This window comes from Phodopus roborovskii, unplaced genomic scaffold, assembly GCF_943737965.1.
Source record: "Phodopus roborovskii unplaced genomic scaffold, PHOROB, whole genome shotgun sequence".
Taxonomy (NCBI): Eukaryota; Metazoa; Chordata; class Mammalia; order Rodentia; family Cricetidae; genus Phodopus; species Phodopus roborovskii.
The window spans coordinates 30,141-50,529 of record NW_026126058.1 but is presented as its reverse complement, the minus strand read 5'-3'; the positions used below and the strand labels follow the sequence as shown (position 1 = coordinate 50,529).

The window sequence follows — 20,389 nt, the reverse complement described above, 5'->3', positions numbered from 1 at the left end:
TGTGTGTGTGTGTGTGTGTGTGTGTGTGTGTGTGTGTGTGTGTTGTATGTATGTGGGCCACAAGTGCACATGGCCATGTGGAGAGCAGAAAACGTTAGGTGAATTCCTTTATCACTCTCTGCCTTACTCCCTTAAGACAGGGTCTCTCACTGAACTGAAGCTTAATGTTTTGTTTTGGCTGGCTAGCCACCAAGCTCCCAGAATCCACCTGTCTCCATTCACCAATGCTGAGGTTACATATACAGTAATGCCTAGTTTTTGTTTGTTTGTTTTTTTGGGAGGAGTTGTTGCTTTGATCAGGTTTTACTTTTTAGTGTGGCTAACCTGGAACTCACTATGTATACCAGGCTGGCCTAAAGCTCATACACCTGCCTATTTCTACCTCCTGGGTGCTGGATTTACCTTGTGATGCCCAGTTTTGTTGCCAGTAGTGTTTTTGGTTGGTTGGTTGGTTGGTTGGGGTTTTGTGTCATCGTTGTTTGTTTGTTTGTTTGTTTGAAACAGGGTTTATCTGTATAGCTGTGGAGTCTCTCCTCAAACTCACAGAGATCCACCTGCCTCTGCCTCCTGAGTTCTGAGATTAAAGGTATGCGACACATTTTTTAATGTGGGTGCTGGGAACTGAAACCCAGGTCATCAAGTTTGCACAGAAAGCATTCATGCACTGACCCATCTCAAATCACGGGCCCCTGTTATATTGTTTTCTATAGTCATTTTACTTTTAAAGGAAAAACTTACATCTTTTATGGCTCAAGTGACCCTTGATGTGTAAGGGTATCTGTGAAATAGGTTACTAAGGTACTTTACTTATCATATTAGCTTGCTTTATTCAGTCTATATTGTATGGGCCTGTAAACATGAGGTCCAGCCTCATTTATAAAAACTATTCAGGGATAAAGTAAAAGTTGGGATGTTGCTCAGTGGTGGAGTCATTCTTTAATAAGTACAGGGTCTTGATGTGTCAGTCACTGATTGCATGCTTGCCTAGCATGTGCCAGGCTCTAGGTTCAGTCTCCAGTACCAGAAAAGAAAACAAAGTTAGCCTAAAGAAACCCAAAGAAAACTAATCCTGGTGGGACATGCCAACAATTCCAGCTCCCAGGGCAATTAGGAATTAGAGGTCATCCTTGGCCCAATGAGAGCCTGTCTTAAAAAAAACAGAGGACAGGGCAGCTCAGGAACATTTCTGACAAGAAATTGCTGAGAACTGTGAATATTATTCTCTCTCTCTTTCTGTGTGTGTGTGTGTGTGTTAGAATTGAAAACATATAACAATGATAGAATGTAGAATAGTAAAACAAAATAATATTTACAAAAGATTATACATGTGTATTTGCATTGCATAGAATACAAATCTGTAACGAAAGTAAATTAATAAGGAACCATTGGATTATTTTTCTTTTTAGTTTTGGTTTTTATAGTGCTGAGGATTGAACCTGGGGCTTCACACATGTGAGGCAAGTGCTGACCACTGAGCTATATCCCCAGCCTGACCCCTTGTATTTCTTAGGCTTTTGCATGCCTCCACCCTGCTACACCCCATCTTCAGGAAGCCAGGCCAATCTTACCTCAGTTGTGGAAAAGGCAGAATTGGTGTTTGTAACAGTTTTAGCTGAAGCTAAAGGTCCCTGGCCTTCTGGTGTGTGGAGCCCCAAGACTTTAAGCTAAGTACGCCTGTGGGATTTCTGGCAGCTCTGAGTGACAGTACTCATACTTCTGTGCTTTCTAGGATCTTCCCTCCTAAGGCAAGCCCTAATGGAAGCACTCAATATCAAGATCCAGACAGATGAAGTGGTGTTTTTGGCGTTCCATGAGACACTGAAACAGTGACCAACTCAACTGAAAGCTTGAGACTAGTCCTGTTACCTTGAATATCTCCATTCACAGAACAGCCAGCTAATACAATGAATCAACTATTTCACGCTGGTTTTTTTTCTCTCTAAAAGTATCCGTGTTGTTAGAAAAATAAACACTATAAAGAGAACACTGATGTTAAGACACAGTATCATGTTAGAACCTCAAGTTCATGGCAACTCCATAAGGGACCAAATAGCTAAAGTAGGACTTTCTCAGTGCCTTGGTTGATTGATTTAATAAAGCCAATCCCCACAAACAATCTTTGTCCAATTTCTTTTCCTTTTCTTTCTCTTCAGTAGCTTAATATATTTATTTGGGGGAGGGGGTTAAAGAGAGTGTGATCTCTACACATGTAGAGATCAGAGACAACTGGAGACAGTCTCCCTCTCCTTCCATTGTGTGAGTCTGCTCAGCAGGCATCTCGGCCCTCTTCTCTAATTTTTGACAGTGTCTTATGTAATGCAGGCTGACTTCAAGCATCCTCTGTTGAACTGAATATGGTCCTCCTGCTTCTACCTCCAGAAAGCTGGGATCATGAACCCAAAGATGGAACCCAGGGCTTTGTATGTGCTAGGCAGGCACTCTGCCAACAGAGCTATATCCCTAGCCCTGTCTACTTCCCAAGAAGCTTCTTTGAAGTGAAATTTCAGTAGATCCCATGTAGCTACTGGAAATGTTTTAGTTAAAACAAATATTAGGCTCAAAATGGCAAGGTCAGACACAAAGAAAAAGTAAAAGTGTTTACAGCAGCAGGTGTGATAGTCAAGCTGACCAGGTAAGAGGAGGAGACAAGGCTCTGAGGAAAACATCGGAGCTAGTCTTGGTAGGCTCCAGCTGGCTTCCAACAAAGAAAGCCCTTTCCCTAGTCAGCTTCTCATTTTATGAGTGGGTGTACCTTTATATGTATTCCTGCATCTAAGTGTAGCAGATTGAATTGTGGATAAAGACTGGTTCTAATAAAATTTCCATCTTTATTGCAGGAAAAGAACTACCTCAGACTGCCCCCAAGGATTGGCAAGGGCAAGAAAATGGTAGACCCAGACTTCGAAGTCTAGCCAGTAGAGATGGCTCTTTGTCACCACAGGAGATTGTGGAAAATGGGCTCACTCTCTGCTTTGGGTCCTAGCCATGAGGAACTGTATTAAAGGATTACAGCATTAGGAAGGTTGAGAACCACTGGATCTGAGGGTCTTCCATTGGGAGGAGGCATATCTCCCATCCACAACAGAAAAAAAAATAATCACTTCCACTACATAGTAAATCTCACAATGGTGAAGCCAACGCCTTTGTTCCTGGCTTTATCAATGCCCAACACATGGTAGGTGTGTGGCTAAAGTCATTGAACAGATTTATCCATATATCACCAGCAAATGTCCTTTAAGACTGGGCAGATCACACCAACATTTAACAGCTGCAGGATTCCCTGCCACCACACATAATGGGACAGCATTCCCAAGGAAAAGCCCCATGTCACTGAACAGTCTTCTGTCTCCCAATTCAGTCCCCCATCTTGACCTCATAGTTCTCTGAAGAGACTAAGTTTCTGTTGAGAAAATGAGATTGAAGGGCACTGTCATAACCAGAAGAGGGATGACCAGGCCAGTTTCATGCACAATTGACCCTGGGCCATGGAAAGGATTAAAGCCTTGCAAATATTTGCAAGGACAGTGCAAGCTTCTGCAAGTCTGCTCTAATTTCTCAGTGTAAACTCCAAGGAGGCAACAAAACAAAAGAACTAATGTCTATTAAAGGCTGCAGTTGGTCAAGTTCAACACAATGATGCCTTGTCCTATTTTTTCCTCCTAACAGCTCCAAAGAACAGAGTCACCAAACTAACTCTAAATCAAGTTTGACTCATCACCCATTCGTTTTATTTGTTAGTGATAGTGTCTCACTAAGTAGTCCTGGCTGGTCTCAAATTCATGTTTGTGCTAGGATCACAGGTTTGTTGCACTATATCTAGATTCACTATTGCCTGCTTTATTATAAAATAATAACACAACCATGCTTATGTGTTTACATAATATCTGTGGCTACTTCCAAACCCACAATGGCAGAATTAAGTATCAACCAGGACCATACCATTTTGTAGCACTCCTCCCTTTTGACTAAACTCTGACAATCCATAAAACAATAGTAATTTGGTTTCTAGAATGGAAGCAACTTGTTTTTTTCAGATTCTTTCCCTCCCTACCCTCCAAGCTGAATTGGAGCCAACCTGACTACAAGTACATACTATGGACTGACTGACTGCTCATCAATCACAGGACATGGAACCTGCGCCTTCCTCTGATACCCATAAGAAGGGACTACCCCCAACTCTGAGTTATCGTCACATTGCATTGACACATGGATCTTACCTGACCATCTCAGGCAAGCCAGAGAGAAGAAGTGTGTTGAAGCAGTGACTAGTGCTCACAAGTGAGCAGGGAAGAAAGCACAAACAGAGCAGAGGGATTAGGCTGTGGACAGAGGAATGCTAGAGTATTAAGTCACTCACCTGGAATGCAGTCTAAAGAGGCAGCTCCAGCTGACCACAGAGCATTGGCTCCTCCCTGGCAATCACACTTGCATGCTTTGTGGTACCAGGGGTCCTCACCCTCATCCTGCAGGCAGCCAGAGTGGCAAGTCACAAAAGTCATAGTCACAGACAATTGGCCAATGAACCACAAGAAGTTTCTTTGCAAAGGTCAGACTCACTCCTTATAGTGTGTGGCTCTGAACACATACAGTGGTGGCTCATCTTTGATTCCATGTTTCTTTTTTTGCTTGGGTTGCTGCTGCTGCTGTTTTTAGACAGTGTCTCTCATGTATCCAGGCTGACTTTAAATTCACTATGTAGCAGAGATCCTCCCGTATCTACATCTGAGTGCTGGGCTTATAGGTGGGTGCCACCTTGCCCAGTTTCTATGGTATTAAGAATCAAATAAAGAAATTCTTCATACATGCTAAGAAACAGTCTACTTACTAACATACACCCCAGCTCTACATTTTTTTTTAAATGTGTATGTGTACATGTCAGGTACACTTATATTTATATACTCATGTGTATGGAGGCTAGAGAACAACTTTGGGTGTTTTTTTTTTCTCCAAGAATTCCATCTACTTCCTTTGAGGCAGGGTCTTTTATCTGTCTGGAGCTCTCCAATTAGGCTAGACTGATTGACCAGCATGCTCTGGGTTTCTCCTGTCTCCAGCACTGGGATTACAGGCTCCTGCCAACATGCCCAGAATATTTATTTGTTTGTTTGTTTGTTTGTTTGTTTGTTTAAGACAGGCTTTCTCTATAGCTTTGGAGCCTGTCCCAGAACTTGCTTTGTAGACCAGGCTGGCCTTGGACTCACAAAGATCTGCCTGTCTCTGCCTCCTGGGTGCTGGAGATTAAAGGTATGCATCACCACTGACCTGCCCCAGAATTTTTTTTTTTTTTTTTTGATCAGTTCTATTGACTGAATACAAGTCCTTGTGTATGAAAGGCAAGCAAATTACCAAAAGTGCCATCCTCCTATCCCCTTTTTGTTTTGTTTCAAGGTAGCATCTCATTCAGCACAGGCTAACTGACTTCCAACTTTCTGTGTATCCAAGGATGGCCGTGAACCTCCAGATCCTCCTGTCTCTACACCACAAATGCTGAGATCAAAGACATATTCCACCATGTCCTTCTCATCTTTGATTCCAAAAAAGTAAATGTTTGTCACTATAGGAAACCGGCTAATTATCTACCAGGGCTACCTATGTACACAAGGTTAATGTTTACCTTCTTGGGGATGGAGTTCATGCTCCCTGGAGGGTCCTATCTAGGCATCTGATTTTAAAACTTCTTGTGGTAGTAGTACATGACTGTAATCCCAACACTTGGGAGATAGAGATTAGAGGATCAAGAGTTCAAGATTATCATCAGCTATATATCAAGTTCCAGGCCAGCCTGAGCTACATGAGAATCTACTTTTAAAAAAACAAAAAGGAACAACAAAAGCAAAAATGATGCCATTCTAACTTGGTGTGGTGTCTGGGCTACAAAGAAACCTCCTATTCCAAGCACAAAGAAGCCCTAGCAATCTTACTAGGGGTGTGACTAAGTGTTAAATCACTTGCCTAGCATGAGTAAAGGTACCTAAAATAGGTCTGGGTGGATGTTCTTTAATTTTCTTTCATTTTGTTTTTATTTTTCTTATTTCCTTGAGATAGGTTTTCACATATACCAGGCTGGCATTGAACTCTATATAGTCAAAGAAGACCTTGACACCTGCTTTTACCTCTAAAGCTCTGGGATTACAGACAGGCACTACCATTCAGTTTAATGTAGTACTGGACCATAGATGCTAGCTAGATAAGCACTGACAACTGAGTTAGGTTCCTCGCTTCTCCCCCACCGTTCCTTATTTTTTTAGTCAGAGTCTCACTTTGTAGCCTAGGCTGGCCTGGAACTCACTGTGCAGACAGGCTAGACTTGAGTGTCTCTGCTTACTGAGTACTGGAATGACATACCTAATCTCAGTCTAAAACATTTTTAAAATACATTTGAGAAGGGGCTTGGAAGGTGGGTAAGAAGTTCAAATCTGTAGCACCCAGATAGAAAGCTGGGCATGGCTCCAGTTTAGGGGGATAGAGAAGGGTGATTTAGGTAGCTCATAGACAAAAAAGGAAGCTTCCAGTTTAGTTAGAGAGCCCATCTCAAGGCCATAAGGGAAAGAACAATAGAGGAAGGCATTCAAAGTGTTCCCCTCACCTTCAAATGAGTGCACTCATGTACACACCCCTCATACCTCCCACACAAATAAAACAGTATGCATTTGAAAAATCCTCTCAGGCTTCATGTGTGTGTAGCTCAATGCAAATCACTTGCTTAGCATGCACAAGGCCCTAGATTTCATCTCAGCACTCTCCTCGAAATAGTGCTAGACTCGCACGTTAGTTTTACTTCAAAAGCAATAATGATGGGAATTCCAGCCTTCTTACTGCAACTTACCTCTGTCGATGATAATCCCAATGAGGCTGAGCAAAAGAACAGGAGAGAAAAAAATTATGAAAAGAATGGGAAATTACACAGAATCAGTAACTGCATGGGAAAGCAGAATGAAAACAATGCCATGAAAGGTAGGAAGCTCATTATGGAAGAAGTCCAACTGAGGGTACACCCACCAGGAGAGGCTTCCATAAAGGCTGGGAAATGATGAAAAAAGGGGGGGATGGCAACCATTATTTTTGTTCCTTATAGAATTATGGAAGATACATCAATATGCCAAAGCAGGACACAATATACCCTTCTTTTTAAAATTACACTTGTTTGTTTATGTCGGTGGGTTGGGTGAAGTGGGGGAGTAAGGGAACCATTGCACCAGTGTGAAAACCAGAGGACAACTTGCAGAAGTCTGGCTCTCTCCTACCATGTGGATTCCAAGGATTGAATTCAGCCCATTGGCAGAGCTGGCTAACAGTCCCAGCACACCTTTATTTCTCACTGCCACTGACAACACCATTAGCATTCCAACATAAATCTTTTCAGTACCCTCCCTTTGTTCAGAAGGGCCTTTTATTGATTTTTAAGATGATAATATAATTACATTTCTTCCTTCCCTTTCCTCTATCCAAACCCTCCCATTTACACCTCCCCACTCTCCTTCAAGGCATTTTTTTTAAAAAAAAAAAATTTCACTAATGGTTATATGTATGTATGTATGTATGTACACACACACACACACACACACACACATCCTGTTTGGTCTGTGCAATGTTATTTGTCTGTTTGGCACACACCAGACTGGCCTCTGGGGCAGATCACCCCCTCACTCCCAGCCCTCCTCAGGTGCCTTCAGTTTTGTTTGCTTGGTTTGTCTAGTGGAACCCAGAGCCTGGAACACGCTAAGTCTCAAATCTACCACTGAAGTACATCCCCGGCCCCTTCTGTCACCCTCGTCCTTCTCTTCCTCTTCTTATCTCCCTTCCTTCATTCTTTTTTTTTTTTCTCTCTGAAAGACAGAGTCTTATGTATCACATGGCATGGCTTGCCTCCAGTTTGCTCTTTTTTTTTTTTTTTCCAAAAATGACATTGAAGTCTTGATCTTCCTGCCTCCACCTTCCCATTGCTAGGATTACAGTCATGCACCCCCAAACCTGTTTATGTGGTACTGGAGATTTAATTCATTGAAGCTAGGCAAGCAGTCTATCAACTGAACTACATCTCCCAGCCCTTGAGTCAGTTTTCTGTGTGCATTTTAAAAAATACACTTGGTGTCAGGAATTAAATGGTGGATCAGAATCAACACAGTCTCAGGAGATATATGGGAAAGGAAGAAAAGTTTATTCTTCTGTTTTGGTGGTATAGACCTGTCATTTAACAAAATGATCTGCATTTGTTACTTTCTCATTTTTTTGAAAAAAATATCCAGAGAACACCACAAAGGGGAGGGGGGTTTTTTTGAGGGAAAAATACCACCCCAAGGAGGGAACCCCCCCCCAAAAAATTGAAGGCCAAAAAATACCCAACCACCCCAGAAACCTAGGGGGAAGCAAAAAAAATATTTTCACAATACCCCCGCCAACAACAAACCTAAATCAAACAACCATCAACAATCAATGGTCCTTACTCACCCTCAACATTAATGGTCTTAACTCACCTATAAAAAGACACAGATTAACAGAATGGATACGAAGACAGAATCCATCCTTCTGCTGCATACAAGAAACATATCTTAGCTCCAAAGATAGACATTACCTCAGGGTAAAGGGTTGGGAAAAGATTTTCCAATCAAATGGAAATAAGAAGCAAGCAGGCGTAGCTATCCTAATATCTAACAAGCTAGACTTCAAACCAAAACTAGTCAAAAGAGATGAAGACGGTCATTTCATATTCATCTCAGGAGAAATCCATCAACACAAAGTCTCAATTCTGAACATCTATGCCCCTAATACAAAGTCACCCACATTCGTAAAAGAAACACTACTAAAACTCAAAGCTCATATAAAACCTCACACACTTATAGTGGGAGACTTCAATACACCACTCTCAACACTAGACAGGACCACAAATCAGAAACTCAACAAAGAAACAAAAGAATTAACAGAAGTTATGTCTCAACTGGGGCTAACAGACATCTATAGAACATTCCATCCAAAGACAAAAGAATATACCTTCTTCTCTGCTCCACATGGAACCTTTTCTAAAATCGACCACATACTAGGAGACATAACAAACCTCAACAGATACAAGAGAATAGAAATAGTCCCCTGTATCTTATCGGACCACCATGCTTTAAAATTGGAATTCAACAACAACACAAATAGCAGAAAACCTGCAAACTCATGGAAACTGAACAATGTGCAATTGCACCACTCCTGGTTCAAAGAAGAAATAAAGAAAGAAATTAAAGACTTTCTAATATTCAACGAGAATGAGGATACAACATACCCGAACTTATGGGACACCTTGAAAGCAGTGCTACGAGGGAAGTTCATTGCACTAAGTGCCCATATGAAGAAAACAGAGGATAGTCACATAAATGAATTAACAGCGCAACTGAAAACCTTAGAACAGAGAGAAGCGAATTCACCCGCAGGAGCAGACGCCAGGAAATAATCAACTTGAGGGCTGAAATCAACAAAATAGAAACCAGGAAAACAATACAAAAAATCAATGCAACAAAGAGTTGGTTTTTTGAGAAAATCAACAAGATAGATAAACCTTTATCCAAATTAACGAAAAAGCAGAGACAGAACATGCAAATTAACAAAATCAGAAGCGAAATGGGGAACATAACAACAGACACAGAGGAAATCCAGACAATTTTCAGGTCATACTTCGAAAATCTGTATTCCACAAAAATTGAAAATTCAAAGGAAATGGACAAGTTTCTGGATAACTATCACTTACCAAAATTAAATCAAGAACAGACAAACAACTTAAATAGACCTATAACCTGAAATGAAATAGAAGCAGTCATCGAAAGCCTTCCAACGAAAAAAAGTCCAGGGCCAGATGGATTCAGTGCAGAATTCTACCAGACATTCAAGGAAGAACTAATACCACTACTCCTCAAATTGTTCCACAAGATAGAAACAGAAGGTTTATTGCCAAACTCTTTTTATGAGGCCACAATAACTTTGGTACCCAAACCTCACAAAGACACAACTAAGAAAGAAAACTACAGACCAATATCCCTGATGAACATCGATGCAAAAATACTCAATAAAATAATGGCAAACCGAATTAAAAAATACATCAGAGAAATCATCCACCATGATCAAGTAGGCTTCATACCTGGATTGCAGGGATGGTTTAACATACGAAAATCTATCAACGTGATCCACCATATAAACAAACTGAAAAAGAAAAACCATATGATTATCTCCCTAGATGCAGAAAAAGCCTTCGATAAAATTCAACACCCTTTCATGATAAAGGTATTAGAGAGGTCAGGGATAACAGGAACATACCAAACATAATAAGAGTAATATACAGCAAACCAACTGCCAACATCAAACTGAATGGAGAGAAACTTAAGCCAATTCCTCTAAAATCAGGAACAAGACAAGGCTGTCCTCTCTCTCCATATCTCTTCAATATCGTACTAGAAGTTCTAGCTAATGCTATAAGACAACAAAAGGAGATCAAGGGCATCCAAATTGGAAAGGAAGAAGTCAAACTGTCTCTATTTGCAGATGATATGATAGTTTACATAAGCGACCCAATAAACTCTACCAGGGAACTCCTACAGCTGATAAACACCTTCAGCAAACTAGCAGGATACAAGATAAACTCAAAAAAATCAGTAGCCCTATTTTTTTCAGACGACAAAGAGGCAGAGAAAGAAATCAGAGAAACATCACCCTTTACAATAGCCACAAGCAACATAAAGTATCTTGGTGTAACGCTTACTAAACAAGTAAAAGATCTATATAATAAGAACTTTGTGACTCTAAAGAAAGAAATTAAAGAAGATACCAGAAAATGGAAAGACCTCCCATGCTCTTGGATAGGTAGGATAAACATAGTAAAAATGGCAATCTTACCAAAAGCAATCTACAGATTCAATGCAATCCCCATTAAAATCCCACCACAATTCTTCACCGACCTTGAAAGGATAATAAGCAACTTTATATGGAAAAACAAAAGACCCAGGATAGCCAAAACAACCCTATACAATAAAAAGAACTTCAGGAGGCATCACCATTCCTGACTTTAAGCTCTACTACAGAGCTATAGTTCTGAAAACAGCCTGGTATTGGCATAAAAATAGACAGGTAGACCAATGGAATCGAATTGAAAATCCTGATATTAATCCACGCACCTATGAACACCTGATTTTCGACAAAACAGCTAAAATTATACAATGGGGCAAAGACAGCATCTTCAACAAATGGTGCTGGCACAATTGGATGAGGGTGTGTAGAAGACTGCAGATAGACCCATGTCTGTCGCCATGCACAAAACTCAAGTCCAAATGGATCAAAGACCTCAACATCAATCCAGCCACATTGAACCTCTTAGAAGAGAAAGTAGGAGGTACCCTTGAACAAATTGGTATAGGAGACAGCTTCTTGAACATAACTCCAGGGGCACAGACACTGAAAGAAACAATTAATAAATGGGACCTCTTCAAACTTAGAAGCTTCTGTAAGGCAAAGGACACAGTTGACAAGACCAAACGGCAGCCCACTGACTGGGAAAAGATTTTCACTAATCCTATATCCGACAAAGGGCTGATCTCCAAAATATACAAAGAACTCAAGAAACTAGTCAACAAAACACCAAATAACCCTATTAAAAAATGGGGTACAGAACTGAAGAAAGAATTCTCAATGGAGGAAATCAAAAAGGCTGAAAGACACTTAAGAAAATGCTCCACATCCTTAGCTATCAGGGAAATGCAAATCAAAACAACTTTGAGATACCATCTTACCCCTGCCAGAATGGCTAAAATTAGAAACACCAGTGATGACTTATGTTGGAGAGGATGTGGAGAAAGTGGAACACTCCTCCACTGCTGGTGGGAGTGCAAACTCATACAGCCATTTTGGAGATCAGTATGGCGGTTCCTCAGGAAAATGGGAATTAGTTTAACACAGGACCCGGCAATCCCCCTCTTAGGCATATACCCAAAGGATTCACATCAATGCAACAAAGACATCTGTTCAACTATGTTCATAGCAGCACTATTTGTAATAGCAAGAACCTGGAAGCAACCTAGATGCCCTTCAATTGAAGAATGGTTAATGAAGATGTGGCACATCTACACAATGGAATACTACTCTGCAGAAAAAAATAATGGTATCTTGAAATTCGCAGGCAAGTGGATGGCACTTGAAGAATCCATCCTGAATGAGGTAACCCAGTCACAAAAAGAGAAACACAGTATGTACTCACTCATATATGGATTTTAGAACTAGATCAAATGATCACCAGCCTATAATTCACATCACCAGAGGAACTAGGATACAAGTTGTATTCTAAGAGATTCATATAAAGTCCCTCACAGAACTGGGAAGGGACAAGTCCCCCCAGACCTCAGGTAAAGTGGGGGAGGACAGCTAATGGAGAGAGAAGTAGGAGAAAATGAGAGGGAGGAGAGGAAGGCATGTGAGACCAGGAGGATTGAGCCTGGTTAGGAATGGAAAATAGGAAAGAGAGAGAGAGACAGAGACAGAGAGAGAGAACATAAAAGAGGGAGCCAATATTGGTTTGAAGATAAAGTTTAACACAAAGAAAGGTCGAGGGAACTACAAGACTGCTCCCAACTAACAATCTCAGCTTCCGTGGAAAGGCTATCATAAATGCCCTTCCCGGAGAGTGAGATCAACAACTAACTTATCCATGGAGTCCTCAACTAATGCCTGTTGAAAACAGCAGCAAACACCCATACATAAACACTGAGTCGAACTAGAACCCAGAAGCAGATGGAGAGGACAAGACCATGCGGTAGAAGTACATAGAGACAGCTTACCTGAACAAGGAGGAGCTAAGGGCCACTAGACTGATAGCTGGGAAGCCAACAGGGGACTGACTCGGACCCCCCTGAACATGGGTCTCAGCCAGAAGGTCTGAGCAGTCTAAGAGACCTCAGACAGTGGAGCCAGGATGTATCCCTGGTGCACAAAAGGACTTTGCAAACATATCCCCCATGGAGGGATAACTGCCTTATTCTAGAGATAGGAGAGAAGCCCTAGTCCCTACTTCACAGGACCTGTCAGATCTACATGACCCCAACTGGATGGCATTCCCCTACATATGGTATTGTGGTGGGGGGTTGGGAGGGGGAGGGTGTTTAGAGTGCATGGGAGAGGGTAGAGAGGGCAAAAGGGAGGGAAGGAGGGAGGGAGGGCTGGAAGGGAGGAAGGGAGGGAGGGAGAGGGAACTGGGATCAACATGTAAAATAATAAATTAAAAAAAAATGCTTTGACTCCAAAATTTAAGTTGAAGAACAAGTTACTGGGGAAAAGTATTTCTATTTTTGTTTCCACAGAAAATGAAAAGATGTGGATTCCTTCCAGACTAATGTGGTTTGATCACACCAGACCACCTGAAACAGAGTACAAGCTGATCCTACATTCCAAACAGCTGGACAAAACAGCCCTACAGACTACAGCTAGGATATCTGAATCCCTTTTTTCCCCCCCAAAACAGCCCCCCCAAAACAGGGAGAAGTTTTTAGAAAAAAACGGCCCAAATTCCCAAATATTTTGTATAAATGTTTGTTTTCATTTCATTGGACTTTGTTATATAAAAATTAAATAAAAAATACTCTATATGCATAAAAAAAAAGGAAGGGGGGCTTTCTTTTGGCTAATAGTTCGAGGGTGCAGTCTATCATGGCAAGCGAGGTGTAGTGGTGTAAGAGCAACATGGCTGTGGTAGCAGGATCCTGAGGCAGCGGGTCATACCACATACCACAGACAATTGCATACCCATGCTTATTGAGCACTAGTAGCAACAATAAGGAACCAGTCTAAGTGGTCATCAACAGAAAACGGATAGAGAAAATGTGGCATGTACGGAGTTACAACATTAAAAACGTACATTTGGGAGTTTACTCTCTAAATCCTTTTAATGTTGTGGTGATCCCGAACCATAAAATTATTTTTGTTGCTAACTTATAACTGTAATTGTGCTACTGTTGTGAATCAGAATGTAAACATCTGTGTTTTCTGATGGTCTTAGGTACCTGATCCCTGTGAAAGTCATTCAGCCCCTCAGTGGGGTCGTGAGAGCCTCTTCTCTAAACAATGTTGTACTCTATTTTCCTTTTCTTTTTAACCTTTCCCTTTATTGATTAAGTCTTTGTCCTCCACCTTTGTTTCTGCCTCCCATTTCTCCTACTACCTTTCCTCGCCTTCCACCTCTTTCTTTTTCTCCTCCTTCCTTTCCTTCTCCTCCTGTCTGCCTAAACATGCTACCCAGTGCCCTCACTGTGCCACATTCATTTTAAGAAAAGTCTGGCATGGTGGCACATGACTATAATCTCAGCACTCCAAGAGAAAGAGGCAGGAGGATCGGGAGTCTAAAGCCACCTTCTGCTGCATGGTGAGTCTGAGGCATGAACTCCTGTCTCATTCAAAAAGAAAGTTTAAAACCAGCCTGGAGTACCTAGCAAAATCCTGTGTCATAAACAAACAACTGGGGCTGGAATTAAGAACATTGGACACTCTTCCAGAGGACCTAGGTTCAATTCCCAGCACCCACATGGTGGCATGCAGCCATCTATAACTCTTGTCACAGGAGACCCTATGCCTTCTTCTGGCCTTTGAGGGCACTAGGCATACAAGTGGCACACAGACATACATTCAGACAAAACACACATACACATAAAAAAATTAAAACAATGATCAAAATGTTATTTTGGGTTGGGCTATTGGTTGGAGGTTCTTCTTGAAGTTTGTGTATAGTATACAAGAGATATTAAACTAGGGCAAAATATAAATTCCACAGAAGTGATCTGGGAACATTGACTGCAAAATTTATCAGGAAAAAGTTGAAGTCCTTCAGCTGTGGTGGCTAAAGTAATTTGTAAGCAGCAGCATCCTCCCAGCCACCCTCTCTGAAATAGGGTTTCTCTGAGTAGCCATGGCTATCCTGGAACTCACCAGGCTACCCCTGACCTCACAGAGGTCTGCTTGTCTCTGTCTCCGAAGTGCTGGTATTAAATGTGTACCACCACGCCCTGCTTATATATGGTGTCTTCTCTGTCACAGGTTGACTTCGAGTCCTTTGGGTCTTATTGTAGTTCTAGTTTAAGGGTTCTTTTTTTCTTTTTTGTTTTGTTCTCTTTTAGGCTGGGGGGGGCTCTACACTGATTTCCATAGTGGCTACACCAGTTTACACACCCAGCAACCGTGAATAAGTGTTCTTCTCCCCCACCTCAACTTACTTAACAAGTAAATTTGCATGCTTGCGTGTGTTTCTTTATGTACCATGTATGTGCCTGCGCATGTAAAGGACAGCCTCATATATTCCTCAAGAGCCATCTACCTTATCTACCTTTTTCACTTTTTAAAGATAGTTCCCTTGGTGGCCTAGAAATGGACAAATAGGCTAGGCTAGCTGTTCATAAAAACCCCAGGGAGCCTCCTGTCTCCTCTTTCACACTGTGCTCAGATTTCTTCTTTGATTTCTGGGGATTGAACGGAAGTCTTCGTACTTGCACGTCAGGAACTTTGTCGGCTGAGCTCTCTCATTTATCATAAGAGCCATGAACCTTAGAATGAATAAGTGAAATATATTTATTTTCTCTTCGTCAGTGCCAAAGCCCCACTTTTTTTCAACAAAACAAATCCCTTTATTTCTGTTCTGACTAGAAAACAATACATACCTACTGTAACAGTTTTCAAAAGAAACCTGAGTGTAGACAATGTAAGGCTCTCTTTTAACCTCTGCTATTTAACTAGATAGTCTGATGTCCATGAAAACCTTATTTATAGTTTGATAATAGACACTCATCTTTTTTCATCATGATTATAAAAGCTACTAGTTAACAAACACATATTTCCTTGTTCTGTGGCCACATCCATGCACTCACTGTGACCTGGCACTGGAACATTATAAGTCTGATACAGTGAAACAAGGTCCTAGAAGAGCTAGAAATGTGATGGTTGCCAATGAAGTTGCTAACCCTGAAACTTACTAGATTAAAAAGATATGTTTCCTTGCCTTCCATTACTGCCTCAGTGTGGAAGTACACACCATGGACACAGCCCAGTGGTCTATCTTCTTCCACGTCTTCAAGTCCTCCACTGTTAGTCACCTTACAAGCAGGATTGACCCTCTGGGGTAGCAGTGAACTTGGAGGAATGCCTTTTTTGTTGTTTCTGTGTTGGGTTTCTTGATGCAGGGTCTCATACAGGTCATGGTGTTATCATACTTATTATGGACCTAGGGCTGGCCTTGAGGTCTTAATTACTTAATTACTCAACATCTACTCTCCTGAGTGCTGAGATTACAGACATGTGGCTCCATGTTGAGTTTGAGAAGGCCATTTTTGTAGGAGTTCACCATGGTACTCACTGAGTTTTATTTGTTTGGATTCCCCTCCCACCCGCTCAATTCCTATGTTGAAATCTGTTCACCAATGTGATGTCATCGAGAGATGGAGGATTTGGGAGGTGATTAAATCACTCCTGGATTGTGTGGTGAGGCTCTCTACCTTCATCAATGGGAGTGCTTTAATGTGAGATCCCAGAAAACTAGATACCACTTGGGTTTGGTTCCTAACAGGACATTATGGCATTCACTCCTGTAATCCCAGCACTTGAGAAATGGAAGCAGGAAGACCAAGAAGCTGAAGGCCTTCCCCCACTTCATAGTGAGATCAAACCTACCTTGCAGCCAGCCTGAGTGGTATGAGACCACTTAGATATATCCCTAGCCCCAGAAAATGAGTGATTAGTACCTGTCTGACTATACTCTACCTCCACCCTCAAATCAGAGATCCTACTGATTGCATAAACATCAATTTGCCAAGACACTTGTGAAGAGATAAAAGAGAGGGATCAAAATCCAAGTCTGTCACTGAAGAACATCTTCTAAACTTCAGGTGAGCCAACCATAGTTCACAAGAGGTTCAGCAAATGGCCTTCAGGGACTTCTGCATCCTTCTAGCCACTAGGCAGGCATGGTATCAGAGTTTATTTCTATGCTTCATTAAATTTGGAACTGATTTCTTGCAGGTTCCCCCACCCACTGGCTCGCCTCCCTAGCAAGCATTTGTCTGCAGGCAGCCTGGGATTCTAAGGTGCCAGATTCCTATGAAAATGAGCAGAGAAAGAAGGAACAGCAGGCATTTTACAGAAAATGCTGTCACCAAGGGAGCAAGGAAAGAAAGTAGCTGTTGCAGTTCCCCAAAATGATTTAATCACCAAAACAACTGGGGAATAAAAGCATAAGGCTGTCTCTTTTTGGTCTACAATGTATAACAGAATATAACAGTATTTGGAAAGAGAGAAAGTGGGGGAGGCAATCTTTAGAAGAAAAATCATCAAAGATTTCTAACATGTGGCTGCATCTTTTTCTGCCTACTCGGGCTGTTCTCATGCCCTCAGAACATGTTTAAAGGTGATGTCTGGTCCTAATTTTGTGCAGTATGGGTGCCTGTGCCCTTTTTTAGCCAAAGGAAAAACCTTTGTTACTAGAGCAGAAAAAAAAAAAAGTAAATCAAGGTATGCTTATTTCTCTGCACAGCTCTGGATCCTGCAAGCCCTAGAGGGAAGAGACACAGAGAAGAGATTATTTTGGTTTTTTTGATTGGGTCTTACCAAATACAATATTCACTCCCATAGAATCAGACAAAGCACTGGAGAGAGGCATAAAACTATGAATGATTAAAAAAAAAAAAAAAGCAACCAGCCCCTTAATCTACTTTAGAAACACGAATAAAGATAGGGGAGAAAACCAACAGGCTGCAATAAGGTCCCTCTTGGGAAGAAGAAAGAAGGAAATTGCTTCTGGTGTGAAAGTGTTGCTATTTTAGGCGACAGGCACATTCATGGGTAAATCTGTTATCCTTTCATGCTTCAACACAGATGAACCTCACAGATACACAGCAAGCAAAAGACAAAAGACCACATGTCGTATAATACAATTTCAGTGTAAAGTCTAGAAAAGGCAAATCTATAGACAGAAAGGGGAATTTGTGGATGCCAGGGGCTGGGTCTGGGGGATGGGGAGTATAGGGAGTAAATATTTATTCCATATCTGTAGTGATGAAACTATTCTAAAAATAGATCTTCTATACCAAAAACCTGTAAGTATGTGAAAAACTATTGAGTTTACCCTTTAAGTGGATGAATTAAATGGCACATAAACCACATCTCAAAAAAAAAAGTTGCCTTTGGCTGGAGAGATGACTCAGAGGTTAAGAGAACGTTATTGCTTTTGCAGGAAGCCTGGCTCTATTCTCAGCACCTATTTCTGGCGGCTCACGACTGCCTGTAACTCAGGCTCTATGGGATCTGATATCTCTTGCATCCAAAGGCATCTGTATGCAGAAGCACATACTGCTCCCCATACAAATAATTAAAAATAAAAGAAGTCTAATGAAGTTGCTTTTCAACAAAAATCTTCAATGTCCAATGGCTGTCACACCCACAAAGGGAACCTATAAGATGAGGCTGGATAGCTCCCTCTGCCTTTGTACAAAAAATATAGCCAAAAATGGACTAACACATTTTAATAGGATGGGTGTTTTAATAATCACAAATAGCATAGGATCCACAATGCACAGTGGAAGATAAATAGAACCTCAACTTGGTTCTATGTTATCAGTGGTTGTCTTAATGTGATCACATGTGTGCTCCTAAATGAACCTTTATCCAATGCAGAAACAAAGCCCATCCACTAATCTTATTTCACAATGATAAGAAGCTGCTGTCCCCAAAGAATAGAAACAGAAAATGAGCCAAGTAATTTTTGTGCTTGGGTTCCCACTGTCCAATGGGATGTGTCTTCCCCATGTGTGTTGGCTTGCGTCTCCATCTGGATTATAAACTGATTGAGTGCAGTCATTGTGTCTTGTGTTTGTCCTGTTTCCCACAATATGCATGCAGGCTCTGGGTAGAGTACACAGAAGGTCACTGAGTCACACTGTCCATTTTGGGCTGGCTTGTTTCCTTCTAAGTAAGGTGAGGGGTGAAGGGCCTGGGTTAGGTGGGCGAGAGAATGTATACTTCCCAACACTTCCCACTCAACCCTCCTACTTGGATAGATGATATGTTTGGTCTTTGTAGATATATCTGGAGCTCCTCAGCCATGCACAAGGTTTAGTACATTGTAGGACAGCAAAAAGTCTTGTCCTCCCCTGCTTTCAACAGTTTGTTTTTGTTACTGATCATGAGAAGATAGTCTAATTTAAAGATGTATTAGGGGCTAAAGAAATGGATTAGTTGTTAAGAGCATTTGCTGTGCAGCCATGAGGACTGGAGTTTGGATCCTTGTAGCTGTGTAAAAAGCTGGGCTTGCAATACCAGTGTTGTGGTGATAGATGGAGATAGGAGGATCAGATCTCTAGGACTCTCTCTCTCTCTCTCTCTCTCTCTCTCTCTCTCTGTGTGTGTGTGTGTGTGTGTGTGTATGTGTGTGTGTGTGTCTGTCTGTCTGTCTGTTTCAAACACACACACACACATAAGCACAAAGGAGGATCAGATCACTGGGACACACACACTCTCTCTCTCCCTTTCTCTCTCTCTCCCTCCCTCTCAGACACACAGGAGGATCAAATCACTGGGATTCACACACAGAGACACATGTACTCACACATAGGAAGATCAGATCGCTGGGACTCACACACACACACGTAAATGTTTAGAGGATTTCTATCCATGGGACAGTGTGCTGATTTGAATGAGAACAACCCCCCACAGGCTTATATATTTCAATACTTGGTCCCCAGTTGGTGGAACTGTTTGGGAAGAATTAGGAGATGTGGCCTTGTTGGAGCAGGCATGTCACTGGAGACAAACTCACACCAGGCCCATTTAGGTATCTCTCAGCTTTGTGACTGTTTCAAGATAGAAGCTCTCAGCTACTGTTCCAGCACTCTGTCTGATTGGGGTCAAGTCCTTGCTATGATGGTCATTGCCCCACCCTCTGTAACTGGAAGGCCCTTATAAACTGTTTTCTTCTATAAGTTGCCTTGGTCATGGTGCATTAGAATAGCAATAGAAAAGTAACTTAGACAGACAGGGAGGACCAATGAGCAGCATTGTCAGATGAGGGGACCTATTCTGATTCGGAGTGCCAAGTTCTAATGTTTACACTGTTGCAGATATTCAGACATGCACTTGTGGAAGTCGGGGAACAATTCCTCAAGAGCCATCTTTTACTTCCCTCTCTCTTTTTGAAGAGAGGGATTCTCCAGCATGGCCTGGAGTCAACCAGTAGGCTAGGCCTGAAGGCCAGGGAGGCTCAGACCCTAGTATGGGCGTTATAAGCATGTATCATGTTTGGCTTTTTTTTCAGACTTATTTATTTTTCATTTTATGTGTATTAGTGTTTTACCTGCATGCATATGCACCATGCCTGGGGCCTGAGATTAGAAGGAACTGTTTG

General features: G+C 41.6%; 1 protein-coding gene across 1 annotated transcript in view; it reads right to left on the bottom strand.

The window, feature by feature from the left end:
* Window positions 1-20,389, bottom strand: part of Rs1 (retinoschisin 1) — a 43,905-nt gene that overhangs the window by 7,473 nt on the left and 16,043 nt on the right. The window contains exons 4-5 of the mRNA XM_051179372.1: window positions 6,827-6,852; window positions 4,358-4,463 (exon numbers count right to left, since the gene is read on the bottom strand). Coding sequence (XP_051035329.1) covers window positions 4,358-4,463; window positions 6,827-6,852 — 132 coding nt within the window. The remainder of the gene's footprint in view (window positions 1-4,357; window positions 4,464-6,826; window positions 6,853-20,389) is intronic.